General features: G+C 44.2%; 1 protein-coding gene across 1 annotated transcript; it reads left to right on the forward strand.

Annotated features, from left to right (window-relative positions):
* The first annotated feature begins 2607 nt into the window (after positions 1–2607).
* On the forward strand, positions 2608–19093 carry PSMC5 (proteasome 26S subunit, ATPase 5). The gene is made up of 12 exons (XM_044297542.1): positions 2608–2759; positions 6094–6165; positions 6440–6509; positions 8423–8520; positions 8596–8652; positions 8730–8960; positions 9814–9940; positions 10579–10769; positions 11927–12025; positions 12785–12895; positions 15411–15497; positions 18648–19093. The coding sequence occupies exons 1-12, from the start codon at positions 2712–2714 to the stop codon at positions 18699–18701; spliced, it is 1245 nt and encodes a 414-aa protein (XP_044153477.1). The 5' UTR covers positions 2608–2711; the 3' UTR covers positions 18702–19093.
* Positions 19094–19538: the final 445 nt, after the last annotated feature.

Genomic DNA, 19538 nt, shown 5'->3' on the forward strand with positions numbered 1-19538 from the left:
CGTCCTCCATTGACTTTCAATTGTGTTCAAGACGGATCCGTCTTGGCTATGTTAAAGATAATACAAACTGATCCATTCTGAACGGATGCAGACGGTTGTATTATCTGAACGAATCCGTCCATGACGGATCCGCACGAAACGCGAGTGTGCAGGCCCGCTCACCGCCGCAGCCCGGACTTCATGTAATGGTGCTTACAAGACGGTCTACATAGCAGCCGGAAGTAAGTTTTATATAGTAATGCCGTTCATACTGGCTCCCTGCCTGTAAGCCAGATACAGCTGACAAATAAGCAGCGAGATCCCTGATGCTGTCGCTGCCTATTGGCCAGCTGTACTTCAGCATGACCACACCTAGCCTCTGGCGCGGCAGGGGTGTGTCTCCGGCTGCCGGCGCCATTGCAGTGAGGGGACAAGAGGCCTGTAGTTCTTGAGGAGGAAAGTTTGGAAATCTCCCCCAGTGTGACGACTGCGGCCCAGTGACTGCCTCAAGAGTAGGAGAGGCTGGAAGGCCTGGTGCAGCAGTCTACATCACTTTGTGTGTGACTGTACTAGTGTAATAATCAGTCAGTCACACACACTGATATATATATATCCAAGAAAAGAAGACCACAGTATGGTCAGTCAAAAATATTAAGCAGCTTTATTCAAAAAGGTACCAGCAAAAAATACCTTTGACCGCCGCTTGACAAAGGTGTTTTTTATGCTGAAACGTTGCATCATGTGATGGATGTACATTTTTTAATGAAGCTACTTAATATTTTTGACTTACCCCTGCGATACTCTGGTCTTCTTTTCTTGGATGTTTAACTAAGCTGTTGTTCTGGTGGCAACGTGCAAACGGGAGCAGAAACTGACTGCTGACGCTCAATATTTAATATTTAGTTGGGGGAACCCACTATTTTTTGCTATGGGGCCCCTTGATTTCTATGTCCGGCCCTGGTCAGGACTGCGTTCCAGTGCGGCGCTCCAAGTTGGCCCCGCCTCCTTTCTCCTACACTGCTCCTACTGGAAGAGGAGAACATGTGCAGCGCGGCAAAAGAGGGCATGTTCTTAGACCTAGCCCCCCAGCCAAAGTGTTGAAGTGGTGTCCGAGATCCCCAACGGCCAAGCCAAGAAATTGTAAATTTTCATGTGGAATATGTTTAGGTTATACACATATAGCATACACTGTGCCACACAATATACAGTATACTGCTACACTGTGTATGGGTTATACTGTATATTGTACAGCATGGCGCAGGGGTTATATTGTCCGGCATTGTGTAACCTCCATACACTTGCTGTACATTATACATTATAATCCCTGCACCATGCTGTATAATATACATAATAATGTACAGTATAATATACCCGTAATCATATACACTATGTACAGTACAATATACACAATATATACAGTATAACACCTACCTGGTGGGGTTATGTTGTATATTATACAGAATGGTGCAGGAATTATAATTCATATTGTGCAGCATGGTGTATGGATTATAATGAATATTACACAGCATAGTGCAGGGATTATAATGAATATTACACAGCATAGTGCAGGGATTATAATGAATACTGTACAGCGGTGCAGGGATTATAATGTATATTACACAGCATGGTGCAGGGATTATAATGAATATTACACAGCATGGTGCAGGGGTTATAATGTATATTACACAGCATGGTGCAGGGGTTATAATGTATATTACACAGCATGGTGCAGGGATTATAATGAATATTACACAGCATAGTGCAGGGATTATAATGAATACTGTACAGCGGTGCAGGGATTATAATGTATATTATACAGCGTGGTGCAGGGATTATAATGTATATTACACAGCATGGTGCAGGGATTATAATGTATATTACACAGCATGGTGCATGGATTATAATGTATAGTACACAGCATGGTGCAGGGGTTATAATGAATACTGTACAGCGGTGCAGGGATTATAATGTATATTATACAGCGTGGTGCAGGGATTATAATGTATATTACACAGCATGGTGCATGGATTATAATGTATAGTACACAGCATGGTGCAGGGATTATAATGAATACTGTACAGCGGTGCAGGGATTATAATGTATATTATACAGCGTGGTGCAGAGATTATAATGTATATTACACAGCATGGTGCAGGGATTATAATGTATATTACACAGCATGGTGCATGGATTATAATGTATAGTACACAGCATGGTGCAGGGATTATAATGTATAGTACACAGCATGGTGCAGGGATTATACTGTATTATACGGATGATGCAGGGGTTACACTGTATGCTCTTTAACGTGACAACTATCTTAGGTTTTCCTATCGCCCACCTTTGATGGCGCTGTGCCCAGCTCTGAGCCTACCCCCGCTCAGCAGCTGCCAGCTGCCAAGGCTTAGAGGGAACACTGAAGGGGAGGTTTAAAGTTGAGTGACATCTCTAGAGAAAAGTGTTACATGTTAAGATGTCGACTAAATCTGGTGCAAACTGCATCAACCTAGACTCAAGAAAGACTTAAAAATCCCACTTGTTATAAACTAACTCACTCTTGCAGTATTTCCAATTTCACTTAAAGGTTATCACCTTCCAGTACAGCAGGTGGCGCTAAAGAGCTTAAGACAAACACACAAGACGTTCTGGCCGAAAAATGGAACTTTGTGGTAAAAGCAGGAAGTCCGGCCGTACGTAGCTGCGTCCGGTCCTGAGTCACGGTGCGGCAGAGAATGGCTCCGCCGGGTGAATTCAGAATGGCGGGGGACGGGGCTGAGCAGGTACCGGCTTTAGTGCTGTAGTGTGCGGTAGTTCAGCAGTGTCTTGTGTCGCTGTACTTATACTCTCATCATTGTATATGTAATGCCGGGCCCATAATGGACGGCTGTGGTTTCCTCCCCGCCGTGTACGGCGCCTCTTGTTATTGTGAGTGCCTGTTCCTAAGCGTTCTGTAGGTTTTACAGATCTGTCAGCGCCATCAATCCTAAGAGCCATGCTGGGCCTTGTAGTTCTACAGGTTAGCTCTCAAGCACATTTGGGCAAGGTGGCCGCCGCTGGTCACACTGTTGCTCTTTTAAAGGGCATGTCCACCCTTGATCCCCCACCTTCCAGTTGTATGTAGGGACCCTGACCTGTAGGATCTGTGACCTCTGATGTAAACAGAGCCCGAGTCATTCTTTCCATTTGCATTGGAGGTTCCATTGAAAGCCTCTATTGCAGATATTATCAAGGAGTCGGTCAGCTGCTTGTGGCTTCTGTCATATGACAACATGCTGAGTGAGTGTCATGGCTTCCATGATGCAGGTGTGATCAGGGCCTTAGGATGCCATTCAGTTCTTATTGGCTAAGTCTCTATCACATCTCCATCATGGCTGTTGGGCAGGGTCCACACCAGCATTGATCTGCCCCGGTATATGAGCAGTGCTGGATGCTGCGCATTATGTAGACAGATGGTGTTGGACCTTTCACTATAATGAGGTCCGCTGGGTTTCTGTTTAGGAGCCCCGCATCTTACCAGACTAAGCAAAGCAGCATTCAGAGTTATTTTGGCCTTTATCTTTGATAGAATCTTCGATGGTGGCCTGTTTGTCGCAGGGAAAGTTCACATCTCCATCAATTTTTTTCCGTTCTTCTGACCTATTAGAAAAACAGAAAAAAAAACCGGATCCTGCTCATCAGTTATGCACATTTGGCAACCGTTTGAGGCGTTTTCGTCCGAGATCTGTTAGGCTGAGTTCACATCACCGTTCAGCCTTTCCGTTCTCCTGCGCTGTTTAGGAGCAGGAGGACGGATTTGTCACATAACTGAGCCGAACGGAGCCTAGGGACCCCATAAACTATAATGGGGTCCGTTATGTTTCCGCTCAGAAGCTGATATTGAAACAATGTAAGTCCATGGTGACTAAAGACCGGCTCCGTTACCCATTGACTTTCAATGTATTTAGTGAAGACTCTGTTTTATTCAATTTTTGATTTCACACAACCACATCCTAACAGAATGGATGCATCCTGATGTGCAAAACCAAAACGGATCCGTTCAATAATTTTTCTGCCAGATCTCAATACCGAAATTCACAACACAAGTGTGAAAGTAGCCTTTATAATATGCTAATTAGCCTCTAGGAGGGCTCCTAGAGGCTCCGTTCTTCCACCTTTGTCGCCTCCCTCCAAGTCCTGATTGACAGGGCCATGCAGCACTCGCATCTGTCTGCCAGCCCTGTGCTCTGGGAAATCTCGCACTGTTCAGCATTCGGCGCAGGTGTGGTGAGGAAGCTGGCAGCCTGCGAGCGTCTTTCCCTCACTGCGCCTGCGCCGAATACTGAACAGTGCGAGATTTCGCCAGAGCACAGGGCTGGCAGACAGATGCGAGTGCTGCATGGCCCTGTCAATCAGGACTTGGAGGGAGGCGACAAAGGTGGGAGAACTGTGCCTCTAGGAGCAGGAACAACGCCCCCCCCCCCTGCTCCTAGAGGCTAATTAGCATATTATAAAAGTTCGATTTCTGGAGTAACGGGGGCATAGATAAAAGTAGGAATCGGCTAGTTAGGTTCAGCTGACATTAGTACATCGCTTATGTCAGCTAGCTTAATAGGGTTAAATCTGGTGACAGAATCCCTTTAAGGTTAACTCACAAGCGGAGCCCCGACGGCTAGTAGTCTGGACGGCTACTTTCACACTAGCGTTCGGGGCTCCACTTGTGAGTTCCGTTTGAAGGCTCTCACAAGCGGCCCCGAACACATCCGTCCAGCCCTAATGCATTCTGAGTGGATGCGGATCCGCTCAGAATGCATCAGCCTGGCACCGTTTGTCCTCCGCTCAGCAGGCGGACACCCGAACGCTGCATGCAGCTTTCGGCTGTCCGCCTGGCCGCGCGGAGGCAAACGGATCCGTCCGAACAATGTAAGTCAATGGGGACAGATCCGTTTGAAGATGACACAATATGGCTCAATCTTCAAACGGATCCGTCCCCCATTGACTTTCAATGTAAAGTCTGGACGGATCCGTCTGAGCAACTTTCACACTTAGAATTTTTTCTAAACTATAATGCAGACGAATCCGTTCTGAACGGATCCGTCTGTGCAGACACCAGACGCGTTCAGAGCGGATCCAAGTGTGAAAGTAGCCATAGAAGCCATGACACCAGTGAATACACCTTCCTAGTATTATACTCCAGAGCTTTATTTAACATTTGGCTGGTGGAGTTACTGGGGGCCATTTACAAAATATTTATGCCTGAAAATGTTGCAGATCTTTGCACAGACTGCAATGGCACAAATTTTTGTGACTAGTTTTGCTCTGAACACTTTCTTAAAAAGTGTGTGGAGCTAAGCAGAAGACTGGAATCAGTTCTGTCTAAAATCTGTCCTAGCTACTAGCCATACATTTTGGTTTCTAATACACAGACATCACAGAGGCAACACATTTACAGTCTGTATTATACTCCAGAGCTGCATTCATGATTCTGCTGGTTGTCAATGGGATCAGTCAGTCAGGCTCATCCCTAACAGCGGATCTCCTATAATGTAGACAGAGGGTAGTCTCTTATGTATCTGTCCATCTGGTTATTGTACATTTCCTGGTGTAAAGACCATTCACCCCAGAATGCAAATTACCAAAGCAAGATCTGTGCAGTCAGTTAACCAGTAAGGCCCCTTGCAGACGAGCGTTCCTCCCGCAGCGAATCCGCAACGCAGCTTCCGGCCTGACCTCCCAGCGCTGCCGGGAGTCACATAGCATTATATCGATTTATGATGCTATGTAACCCTTACAGTTCTGCAATGTATTGGATAACACTGACAGCATTATGCCAGTGTTATCCAATACATTCCAGAGCTGTAAGCTGGGAGCTCTCGGCTCAGGGGACTGCCGAATTCTGAATACAGCCCTGAAGTATAATGCAGTCTATCTTTACCAAATGATTCCACTTTTTATTCAGTATAATTCTACTGGAAAGCTATATAGTGGTGTTTTATAACTGAAAGTACAGGGCCATGAAGGATATGCACATGGGCCATTGTGACTTTCTTGGTATCGTCCTGATTTTAATTTGCTGTACTTGTACCCAGACTGTAGTGGTAGCAGAAAAAAATGAACTTTATTTCTTCTGACACGCAGATGGACATGGATGAGACTCGCGGTGGCACTGGCTTGCGTCAGTATTATTTATCAAAGATTGAGGATCTGCAGGTAAGAAATGAAACATCACTACTTCCTTACAGCTTGGAATGCTTCCATAACCTGCCTTTATGTTGGGGTTCGTACACGTTTGACTTATGTGTCCATGTTTATAAGTTGATCACATAAGGGTAAGTTCACATGCTGCAGATTTGTTTCAAATTTCTGCCACAGAAATCACAAGACTCCATTTGTCTGTATGTTCTCCTCAGTGGATTGTAGTTGTACGGTATACAGCAGCTTATTTACTCATCGTTATACCTACTATTAACTGTTTACTCTCTAGTTGGTTGTCAATGAAAAAAGCCAGAATCTGAGACGTCTTCAAGCCCAAAGGAATGAGCTCAATGCAAAAGGTAAGCAGAAGACTAGATATTTGGTCCTATTCACACTGAGGTCACAGCTTCCTGTTTTTAAAGGTACCTGGATGGATATGGTGGATCCATTATAAGCTGCTATGAGGAGGATTTGTGTGTAGGCCCGTCAGCTTTACTGACAAAAAAAGCAAATGTAAGGCCTCATGCACACCACCGTTGTGTGCATCCGCGTCCGTTCCGTCATTTTTCACAGTTTAGTGGAGGTCCCATTCATTTCTATGGAGCTGTGAAAAAAAACTGATAGTCCTCTGTTTTTTCTCCGCATCCGTGATTCCAGTCCGTCAAAAAAATATAACCTGTCCTATTCTTGTCAGTGGAAAACGGAGGACGGACACATTCAAGTCAATGGGTCCATCAAAAAAAACGGATGCACAACTGGTATGTCATCCGTGTCCGCGTCCGTGTCCGTTTTTTTCTACAAGACCTTGGTGCAATAAAATTACACTTTTCATTAACCTTCCATTTTTTTTGTCTGACAAGGAAACTCAACTGAAGCAAAATCGGACACGGACCACTGAAGCTAAATCACTGACAGTGAAAAAACACTGTCGTGTGCATGAGGCCTTAGAGTGAGCAGAGCCTTAGGCTACTTTCACACTTGCGGCAGGACAGATCCGACAGGCTGTTCACCCTGTCGGATCCGTCCTTCCGCTGGAGCGCCGCTCCGTCCCCATTGACTATAATGGGGGCGGCGCTCCGGCGCGGTACTGCAGTGCATGGTGAAAGGCCGCCGGACTAAAAGTCCTGCATGTCCGACTTTTTAGTCCGGCGGCCTCTGACCGCGAACTGTCGTACTGCGCCGGAGCACCGCCCCGTCCCCATTATAGTCAATAGGGACGGAGCGGCGGCACGGCGAAACAGCGGAAGGACGGATCCGACAGGGTGAACAGCCTGTCGGATCCGTCCTGCCGCAAGTGTGAAAGTACCCTCACTTAGCCATACCGTTTAGATTTGTTCATTATAGATACTCAGGTCCTGCTACAATAGTCAGTTCTTTAAAAATAATCTGTCACCACATACTTGTGCTTGGCAGCGGAATTCAACGCACTTTGACCCATCCTGATCGTTGTCCCCAGTTCTGAGAAATAAGCCATTTTATTTTATGCAAATGAACCCATTGGTACAATGAGGGCCTTGCGGTTGCACCTTATTGTACCTAAAGCTCCACTCACTTTCCATGCTGGCTGTTGCCCTCACCACCGCTTTGAGTGACATGGCCAGGAAGTGTAGACCTAATCACACCTGGCCCTGAACTCTCATGCCTGTGCATTTTCTTCTGCGATCAGAGGCAAATGAGCAGGCGCGAGAGTTCAGGGCCAGGCGTGGCCAGCACAGAAAGTGAGCAGAACCTTGGGTGCAACAGCAACCATCTTCTTTGCAACTAAAAGAGTTTAATTCTCTGAACTGGGCCAACCAATCAGGATGGACAAAGCGCACATCTACAAAGTCAGTTGGCTTTATTTGCAGGCATGTTACTCTACTCTAGACAAAAAGCTGAGAATCTAGCTTTTGACTAAAGCAAAAAATGATCCCAAAGTCTTGTCAATGCTGTACTGTACACTAATTGTGTGTTACATGGGTGTCTTCTAGCAGCACACCCAAACCTGTATGTATGACAACTGTAGCTTGGGCCTGACTGTACAGGTAGGCTGCAGGAACTTCCTGCTAGAATCGACCCAAATCAAGTCATTTGGACAGTAAGCACTTGCAAGGTTGGCACATAGGGCAATGATTGTAGACCTAGGAAAGCACTGCTTGCTGAAGGATCAGTTTGAGCACAGACAGAACAGCCATTGTTTGGAGCAGAATATTAACATTATTCCATATTGGTGTTAAGAGCTTTTGAGGACAAGGTGTGTGTATTTACCAGTATGTTATCCACTTTTTTCCAGTGCGGCTGCTGCGTGAGGAGCTGCAGTTGCTTCAGGAGCAGGGATCCTATGTTGGAGAAGTGGTTCGAGCCATGGACAAGAAGAAGGTTTTGGTTAAGGTGAGTGAATACACCTCACGTCGTGGAGCTCTAATAGATGGACTTCATGTTACTTATTGACTTGTCATCCTCTAGGTCCATCCCGAGGGGAAGTTTGTTGTAGACATCGACAAAAACATTGATATAAATGATGTGAGTATTCTCTCCAGAATGTTGTTCTATAGCATGTCCTGTAAGATGCACATTACTGACCCCAAACTCTTTATTAGGTGACCCCAAACTGCAGAGTGGCTTTAAGAAATGACAGTTACACCCTGCACAAAATCCTACCCAACAAGGTGGACCCGCTAGTGTCGCTGATGATGGTGGAGAAGGTTCCAGACTCCACATATGAGATGATTGGAGGTTTAGACAAGCAGATCAAAGAGATAAAGGAAGTCATCGAACTGCCAGTCAAGCACCCTGAGCTGTTTGAGGCACTGGGGATTGCGCAACCCAAGGTTTGAGATTTTAACTTTCAGCATTTGTTATATTGGACAAGTGATTAAACTGGTCTGTGACGCATGGGACCACCATCTACGAGTAACAGCGGCTGTAGTAATGGTAGCTTCTGCTCTGGAGGGCCACGTAGGTATTTCAAGGTTGCACATTCATTTAATGTAATGCGTACCTGGACAGAGATTCCTCCTAGTGAAAACAGCTTAACCCTTTGTGTTATGTGAACTGGTACATTAAGTTTTCAGATTTTAATACTGATACTCTGTCCTCAGTATCTGATTGGTGGGGGTCCGACACCCGGGCCCCCGCCAATGAGCTGTTTCAGAAGGCACCAGCCTTCTCGCAGTACATTGTATAGCGGCTGTGCTTGGTATCGCAGCTCAACCCCATTCACTTCTATGGGGCTGAGCTGCATCTAAGCCACATGACCGATGAACGTTTTGTCACTGGCCTGTGAGAACATCGTGGCGCTACTGTGAGCGCGGCTGCTGTCTCAAACAGCTGATCGGCGGGGTCCTGGGTCTTGGAACCCCACCTATCAGATACTGATGACCTATCCCGAGGATAGATTATCAGTTATGTCTCGGAAAACCCCTTTAAGTAGCTTTAGGACAGGGTTTTTCTTGATGAGAGGCCTCTTTAAGAAGAAAATTTCTAACGATCCGTATTTGTGAGGCCTTTGCTATGGAGGTTACATTCTCGCATATGTTAAATTACAAAGTCCCTGTAGCCATCCAGGGGTTGAATGTTTAGACAGTTGGATGTTTATCTGTGTTTTCTGAGAAGCAGTTGGTCTTGACTTGCACTTGTGCCCAGTAGGTGACCCAATTATTTATTAGAACATTTCTCTTGCAGGGAGTGCTTCTTTATGGACCTCCAGGTACTGGGAAGACTTTACTGGCCCGTGCTGTTGCACATCATACAGACTGCACATTTATCCGTGTGTCTGGGTCTGAACTTGTTCAGAAGTTTATTGGGGAAGGTGAGTGTTATTTTCTGGAATTATATTGTGAGATGACTGCACATTGAAATTGTAGGGGAATATTCTGAAACTAAGAATGCCTTCAGACTGCTTGCCAGAGCTGTTCTTTTAAAGGCCAAAACTAGAGAGGATTTTATTTATATTTTATTAAACTTTGGTAGAAGTTATCATCTTAACACCTAACAGTATCCAATTCTGTCTTGTGCTATACATCTAGAGTTCCCACAATTAGCCATCTGAGGTCTATCTGAATATGGGTTCTGTTAAAGGTTATGGACACTGTTGGAGCCATTCTTTCTCATTACTTGACATGGCTTTGCAGCTAAAAACCGTTTTGTAATAGTTGAACTTTGATGTAGTCAGAAACCAGCTTAGAAGTTTGTTCTGTCAGACGGGCAGAACAGCTTTATGCATCTGCTAATACTGTGAAACATAGAAGGAAGCTGCAGAGCCCAAATAGTACCATTTATTTCATAACAACCTGCCACCATTTTCTATATGTAAATTAATCAGAAAAGAAATAATGGCTCCAAAGCTCTCCATAGCTTTTAGGCTGATGTTTTTGTTATACAGCTTTGTGTGGCCCTTGTATTTTTGTGGGTAGATGCATTAATTTTAAAACTGTGGTACATTTGTAGGAGCTCGCATGGTGCGAGAACTGTTTGTCATGGCCCGAGAACATGCTCCTTCTATTATCTTCATGGATGAGATTGATTCCATTGGGTCTTCACGGTTGGAAGGTGGTTCTGGTGGAGACAGTGAAGTGCAGCGTACCATGCTTGAGTTACTAAACCAGCTGGATGGCTTTGAGGCAACAAAGAATATTAAGGTAAGTTATACCCTGGTACTTGGACTGTTAAAAAATGATCATCTGATCTATGTTCTCCTCACCAGTCCCAGTAGTCATTAGTATTTTAGAGTTGCCTTCATAATATAACGCTAAAAAATACAAGAGACAAACACCCCACCACCACATCATCATGTTATGATGTCATCATCCATGGGCATGTGACTGCAGCAGCCACATGATGGGACTCTCTCCTCTTGAATGAGGAATGGACGTCTCTGAATGGAAATCGAATGACTTGAAGGGAGGGACAGTAGACACCTATGCATTCTTGGATATCTGGATGTGACGACTGCCTCACCTTGTGGGTCAATGTCTGAGGACTCCTGATCGTTCATATAGCATAACCTTTTGTCCCGAAGTCTTTCTTGGTTAAAAAAAAAAAAAAATCCTTTTCAGATCACATTGCCAGTAACTAAAAGCCTTTATGAGGATCCGAGTTGCTGGCAATGTGATCGGAAAAGGTTTAAAGAGTAACTAAACTTTTAATATGTTCTCCCTAATGCTCTAATAAAACTATGTCTAATATACTTTATTAGTGAATTTTCTATTTATACTTCATTTTGCTACCTAAAGCACTCCATTCCCTGGTGCGCTTAACTGTTCTCCTTGTACCGCTGAGCTGTCAGCGGTATACGGAGTACATTTTGTGAATGGACAGCAGCAGCACAGTGAGTACGGGCAGGAGCGCACATTGCTGCTCCTGCCCATGTTTCCTGGACTATTACTAACTCATCGCATAGCACATGGGTACCCTGTACCCATCTACTATGCCAGGATTGGCTGAGCGGAGCGGGCTCCTGCTTCTGCCTGCACCAAGGAATGGTTTGCTTTAGGTAGCAAAAAGTGTAGTAGACATAGAAAATTCACTAATAAAGTATATTACACATAGTTTTGTTAGGGCATTAGGGAGAACATATTTAAAGTTTAGATAAAGGTTTAGTTACTCTTTAAAAAATGACACCTTTTTGTGAATAAAAGCCTATGACATGGTATCATTATGTTCATTGATAGGTTTGGTTTAGCTTTTTTATCCGTTGATGTGTTTTTAGCTTGAGTTTTTTTTTTATTTTCTAGTTGGTGGAGGCGGATGTATTTGTGTTGTGCTAATGGATTTTTCCACTCTGTTTGCTTCCCAGGTCATCATGGCAACCAACAGAATTGATATATTGGATTCTGCTTTGCTTCGCCCTGGCCGTATTGACAGGAAGATTGAGTTCCCACCTCCTAATGAGGAGGTAATTATGTGCACTGTTCTATATAGATCCAGTTCCACTTATTTCCCTATTCAGTGTAAAGCTGGCCTGTTCTTTAATGAACTAAGCTCTTACAGATGAAAACAGTCATCATTAAAAGCGTTGTCCCATCTCGCTGTACTAAGGCGAGATGCGTCTGTGAAGGTTCTCATTTATCCAGATCATGGTATATCTGTAAAGAATAAATCAAGGCAACTGGACATACTGTAGATTTCTTGAAAACGTTTCACTCGTTCTTCCAACGAGCTTTCTCAATTCTGAGTGACTGTACAAAAATTCTGGGAATAAATATGTAACTGAATCAACATCTGGTAATTATACCAGATGTTGATTCAGTTACATATTTATTCCCAGAATTTTTGTACAGTCACTCAGAATTGAGAAAGCTCGTTGGAAGAACGAGTGAAACGTTTTCAAGAAATCTACAGTACGTCCAGTTGCCTTGATTTATTCTTTACAGATAAGGCGAGATGCAACTAAGCGTCGACCACTAGGTGGCCTGGAAACAGCAGAGCGGGTCATTGCTATTAAGACCTGGTGGTTGCCACTCGGTGCCATTTCCCAATTAGTAATGGCGAGATGGGAAAACCCCCTTTAATACTACCAAGGTCTGACGTGTGAACTGCTTATACAGATTGTAGTCCCAGTACAGAAGGTATGCTCTTACAAATTCTCCTGACTTTATAGCTTTTTGCTTTGGATATGCATCAGGTGTGAGTTGAGGTGTCTTTCTTCGCACAGGCCCGTTTGGACATCCTAAAAATCCATTCCCGAAAGATGAATCTGACTCGTGGTATCAACCTGCGTAAAATTGCTGAGCTTATGCCTGGAGCTTCAGGAGCAGAGGTGAAGGTAAGGAACTTGTAACTGTATTGGATAAGGTCAGTTCAGTCTTGCGGCTGAAGCTGGAGACGTGTCTCTGCTTTTGGCCCAGCACCCAGGTCCTTGCAGATGACAGATTAATAGGGAGCAGATGGATATTTGCAAGGCGGCCCTATAGTACTCATCACCGCACACAGTCCTGGGACACAGATCTCTGGGAAACAGATGTGGACTATATTGTGAAATCTCAGTTTACCCCCCTGGACATGTGTGCTTTTAACACCCATTCCCAAAATCTTACTCCATGACCACATTTTAGGAGTATTTCTAGTAAGAATGAACGCCAGTAATCTTTGGACTAGTTTTCCCTGCCTTTTAATTTTGTTTCCAAGCATGTGTACTGTGGCGAGTTCTGAGGAATCTGTTGTGACCTCTGTAATTGCTAGCAGAACACATTTTTGAGTGATGTTTTAGCTGCTTCCCTGTGAAACCAGTACAGCGTTGATCTTGGTAATGGCTGGAATGTCACATCACCTTATTTAATCTTTAGATTTATCCACAGCCCCCAAGATATAAAAAAATAAAAAAATTCCCCATGGAGCAATGTCCCAAAGATTGTTTGCTTGCTGGATCTCTGCAATGAAAATCAGTACTTTTTCACAAGGCGGTATCCATAGTCTCCAGTGTCACTGGCATTACCAACACGACCGCACAAATTTGATGCCAATTACCCGGAACAAGCATTCATAGGAACACTTGTTCCCGATAATTGTCCTGTAAAATCGATCAGCCGATAAATGAGCAAAAGCTTGTTTGTCGACTGACTTTTGTCAGGATAAAGCATGCCCCATTATCAGCAGCACATCTCCCTGTGTAATCAAAGATGTGCTGCCAATAATCAGCAGGACTGACTGAGGGAGGAACTACTGTGGTAACAGTCAATCCTCCCACGTTTGCGTCTGTGTAATCAGGCTAGTGCTAATGAGCACCGATGGAGGCCTTATCAGTATTGTGTTCCCACGGCCTGAACATTAGGCAGTGTAATACAGCCCTTACATACGCTTACTTTTTTTTTTTTTTTTTTTTAAATCCACTTGGGGTACTTTCACATTAGCGTTAAAGTTTTCCGGTATTGAGTTCTGTCATAGGGGCTCAATACCGGAAAAAAACGCATACGTTTTGTCCTAATGCATTCTGAATGGAAAGCAATCCGTTCAGGATGTTTTCCGTTACGTCCCTTTTACGGTATTTGGCCGGAGAAAATACTGCAGCATGCTGCTGTATTTTCTCCGGCAAAAATTCCGGAACACGTGTTCAGGAAATTGCCGCATCGACGGATCCAGAGCAGACCTTTAAAAATGTGAAAAAAAATGAATACCAGATTTCCAGATAACACCGGAGAGACATGCATTTGTCAAATGGATACAAATGATATCCGTTTGCATACGGATTTCCGCATCCGGCAGGCAGTTCTGGCAACAGAACTACCTGTCGGAATCCAACAACGCTAGTGTGAAACTAGCCTTAGCTAGATTATTTTCTTTAATTTATGATCTTTCATATTATCCCCTCAGTGACGAGCCTATTCGGTCTACGAGGGCTTGATTATTATTATTTTTTGCGGGACAGCTTGTAGTTGTCATTGGTGTGATTTTGGGGTGCACAACACTTTTTTTGATTACTGTTTTAATTCTTCTTTTTTTTTTTTTTTTTGTGATAAAGCAAATAACAGCAATTCTGGCATATTATTTTTTTTGTTTACGACGTTCACCGTACAGGATAAATTACATAATTGTGTCATTTTGGATGTATTAATGCCAAATATGCAGTGGGTATTACTTTTTTTTTTTTAAACTTGTTTTCAATGGGAAAAGGTGTATCTTTTTTTAATTTTGTAGATTTGTTTTATTTTTGTAAAACTTTATGAAACTTTTTTAACCATTTGCAATCCTACAAGGGGTCTTTAACTGGTGATGTTTTGATCACTTCTATAATACTGCTTTTGCAGTACAATGTATTATACTGACAGCCACCGGCAGGCTGTGCTAGGGAGGCACTGCCTGATTAGCACACACTGCAGGCAGGCCTTGGGGTTTCGAATAAAACGGCACCTCGCAATCTCATTCGTGAGGTCTGATGGAAGACAAAGGAAGCTGTCTAAACCACATAGATGCCGTGGTCACTATTGAGGTGGCATCTAAGGCCTTAAACTGCCCGAAGCGACACTTCTGACTATCTGGGCTGTTAGAGCAGGAGCCTAGCACTCATGTGAGAGCCGAGACCCTGCTCTCCATCGCAAAGGAGACCTGTGCAGCGCTTAGACCAGACCGCTGTAACAAGTCAGCAGCCTATCCTAAGGTTCCTCACTGACTACCGTAAAGACGTATTAGTGGTCCCTGAGGGGTTAAAAGCATTTGCTGTTTAATATTCTGTAGTGCTGTTTTCCACGTACATCCAACACGCCCGTAAGAACATAATAGTAATTACATGCTCACCTCCCCACTGTCAGAGTAATCAATGTATTTCTGCTTTCATATGATTACAGGGTGTGTGTACAGAGGCAGGCATGTACGCTCTGCGTGAAAGAAGGGTACATGTCACACAAGAAGACTTTGAAATGGCAGTAGCAAAGGTAAGCTGATGGCTTCTGCTATCCTGCGTCTCCGTTTAGACTAAAGACGAGACAAAGCATTTATCGGTTTGCAGTTCAAGAAAAGTGGATAATTGTTTTCTGATGCGATGGCTAGAGATTCACATTAAGAAAGATGGTTCTACGTGTAGCTGCACTCGGATGTATTCAGTGATGGGTTATGATATCATGTGCCAGTACCTCACACGTTCAGTTGGCTACTCTAAGCAGATACAGAACCATCTTCAACTCCAGTGGTACTCTCGCGGTTGTGAATTGCAAGTTGACTAGATTTTCGGAGACTTTGGTTTTGTAATACACATTTGGGCAGATTTTCTAAGCTAAATGCTCCACAATTATGCCCAAGTTTGCTTAAGAAACTAGTGTTCGTTCCTAGCACCATATTAATTAGTTGCTTTAGATGCTTTTTGCGGCACACTCGATGGGGCGTTGTAACTGAATGTAACAGTATGGTCCAAAATTTTGTCCTGAAGTAAATGCCTGCTGCTGAGAGTAGCCGTTTAAGAGCTGAGAACAGAGAGGGGGCCCAGACCTGCTACAGGGCAAGGCTGTCAAGATGGCGCTGTCCCTAAGGCCAGACACAGACAAGCGAGTTCAGTGCGGGAAACTCGCTGCGTGTGGCAGTGTGAGTTCCCGTTTTGACTTCGGCATCTCTGATCTGACGGGATCATCATTTATAATGCTGTGCAACCTGGAATCTATTGAATGACACTGACATAAAGCTGTCAGTGTAATTCAATAGATTCCAGGTATCGGAGATACACAGCATTATAATGATGTGCGATCCTGTTAAAGGAGCAGAGTTCAGAATGGGAACTCGGACTGCCACATGTGAGTTTCTCGCGCTGAACTCGCTCATGTGTCTAGCCTCAGCGGTGTGGTTGGTTTCAGCTGCAGGAAGCTCGGGCTTCCTTCGTTTCACTCTTCTGTAATGGGACTGCTCCCAGAATTTTGACGATGTACCTGTATATTCCAATGAATATTTATTCATATTGTTTAGACCTCTTAACTATTTGTGTACAACTCATTTTAAAGAACTGTCACTGATATTCTTTATAGGACAGTAAAATTAAAAGGGGTATTCCAGTGAGAAACATTGGACTTGGCAGTAAACGTTGATTCTCTGTGGGTTTGACCAGTGTGTAACTGCCGATTACTACACTGTAGCTCATGCTACCCTTAACTTGCACTGCGTTGCAGGGTTTGTATGGAGCTGTGGTTAATGTGTTCACTGTAGCACTTTCAGACACTCAAGTGAATTGGGTCTGGTCTCCTGTTTTGATGGTTTGTGGCAGTTCCAGTAGTTGGATCTCTCTGTCCCGTAGAATAAGGTCGAATGCACACGGCTGTCAGCGGTCCGTGGTATCCCGGTCTGGCATCCCGCTTGAGAGCCAGGAGCGCACGGTGTCATTGGTTGCCATAACGCTGTGCGCTTCATGCTGCCGCTGCACTACAGTAATACACTCGTATAGATCATACGAGTGTATTACTGTAGTGCAGTGGCCGCGTCATAGCAACCAATGACGCCGTGCGCTCCTGCTCTCAGCAGGATGCCAGGCCGGGATACCACGGATTGCTCACGGTTCTGTGCATTCTGCCTAAATGACAGATTAAGGGTCCATTCACACGTCCGTTGTTTCTTTCCTGATCTGTTCAGTTTTTGCGGAACTAGTCCAGATCTGTTCTGCAAAAAACGGAACAGATCAGGAAAGAAACAACGGACGTGTGAATGGACCCTAATTGGTCTCTTAAAGTTCAGAAGAGATTCTCCTCTGTGCCCCAAATACAAGGTCAGACCATTTCTGGTTCAAAAGTAGACCCTTTTTTTTTGTTTGAGACAGGAGTCTCATTTGCACAAGTTCTATACAACAACTAATATTCTGCAGCCATGACATTGCATTTTGAACAAGGATATGTACCCAAACTTGCAGCATTTAAAAAGGAGTCAATGGAAGAATACCACCATGCAGGTTTGGCATTTTGAAACACTACCATATTTTTCGCTTCATATGATGCAAAAGTGTGGGGAAAATGGCAGAGTTTTATAAAGTGAGCATTTCCATTATGGAAGGGCTCACCAGTATGCAGTGATCGTGCAGAGCAGTCAATATAGCGCTGGCTTTACTCATCTCTCCCTGTTCTCCGGGTGCCGTGCTGCGCTGTCTTGACTGCATCGTGTCAGGTCACAGTGCAGCGAGAGCCTGGAGAAGAAAAGGGAGCAGGGAGAGTGGCTGGATCTGCACAGTGGCGGTGCCATCTGGAGAGGTACGTTATTTTTGGTCTGATCAAGACTGGGGGTCTAATTTGGAGGTCTAATGAAAAAAAATATATATTCTGATTCTCCTCATCTAAAACCTAGGTGCTGCTTATAATCCAGTGCGTCTTATAAAGCAAAAAATATGGTATACATTTCTTGTGAAAATATGGTCCTCTAAGGCCCCATGCACACGGCCGTGTTTCACAGCCGTGGAACCGCGGCCTGGATCCCTCCTGAGAGCAGGAGCGCACGGCGTCACTGGTTGCTATGACGCCGTGCGCTCCCTGCTGCTGGCACAGTATTACTGTATTGCAGCGGCAGCAGGGAGCGCACGGCGTCATAGCAACCAGTGACGCCGAGCGCTCCTACTCTCAGGAGGGATCCAGGCCGCGGTTCCACGGCCCGCACACGGCTGTGAAACACGGCCGTGTGCATGGGGCCTAATCCTGAGAAATGATGATTATTTTTTTTATGTTTATGCAAGTAAGGTTTTTGGCGCACACTGGAAGGGGCTACTCCATTTAGTACACCATTGCACTGCCAGTAGCCCTGCCCAGTGCCCTCCCTCTTTGTTTGAGTGACAGCTTTTCAGAGCAGATTGTGATGACATGGGGGAAAGCAGGTGCACCAGTCGCCTCGCTCGTGGTTGACCAAAAACCTTATTTGCATAAAAATAAAAAGCTTTTCTGATTAAAGGACCAAATGTTTACAAGAAAGGTATGGTTGTGTTTTGGGGCACCTACCCTACATGGCGGTATGCTAACTTTGAAACTGATTTTCGAGTTGACAGACTCCCTTTAATGAATGGAGATGCTGTTAACAAATGTATACATAATGTACATGTACTGAAATTTACATATTTCTATCATTTTCAGGTGATGCAGAAAGACAGTGAGAAGAACATGTCTATAAAGAAATTATGGAAATGAATACGCCATAAAATCTTCTCAGCTCTATTATGTGTTCTGTACAGCTGCTAGTGTTTTTCATCCTGCAGTCTCCCTTGTGTAGTCACGGCACCCCAGGGAAAACGCTTCTAATTTGGAAACTGAGCTGTTATTGTCACCACCATACTGTAACCAGCAAGGGGGCTGTATCCAAAGGGAAAACGCCCGTCATGGGACACGTGGATTGCTGATGCATGTAAGCCCCCCTTTATTCAATTTTTTTTTTTTTTGGGTGTGTACACTGATCATATGGGGGACTGAAGCAGCAAGATGTCTTTTCAATTACTATTGAACTAGATCTAAATTTGTTTTTGTAATATTACTGAATCTGTCATCTGTTTTTAATAAAGAACAGAACAAGTTAAAAAAAAAAAGCTTTTATTGTTATTTCTTAACCATTCAACAATTTTGAGAACAACAAAGAAATATTTAGTAATGAAACACATTTTTCCCCTGACCCACAGCGCTGTAAACTGCACATCACTAAAAGATCATGAGAAACGACCGCACCCATTTTAACTTGTGCCCATCGCCCACATACAGGGACGGCTGAGACTTGAGAAAACAGTTATTCATTAGGTGATGGGTAATGTGGAAGCTCTACCGAAGTAACGACCTCTATTGTCATAAACACCCAATATCTACCTGCTACGATCCAGTTATTCTGACCCAGCTTTAACTATAGTACTTCATACAAAAGAGCCAATCCTCTGCTTGCATGACTATAGATAAAAAAAAGCTACATATGGACAGGTATGGAAGATTTATATGCCCCTTGGTTTAAAGGGCATCTGGTAGCAGCTTTGTACCTCTGAAACT

This window comes from Bufo gargarizans, chromosome 6, assembly GCF_014858855.1.
Source record: "Bufo gargarizans isolate SCDJY-AF-19 chromosome 6, ASM1485885v1, whole genome shotgun sequence".
NCBI classification, from domain to species: domain Eukaryota; kingdom Metazoa; phylum Chordata; class Amphibia; order Anura; family Bufonidae; genus Bufo; species Bufo gargarizans.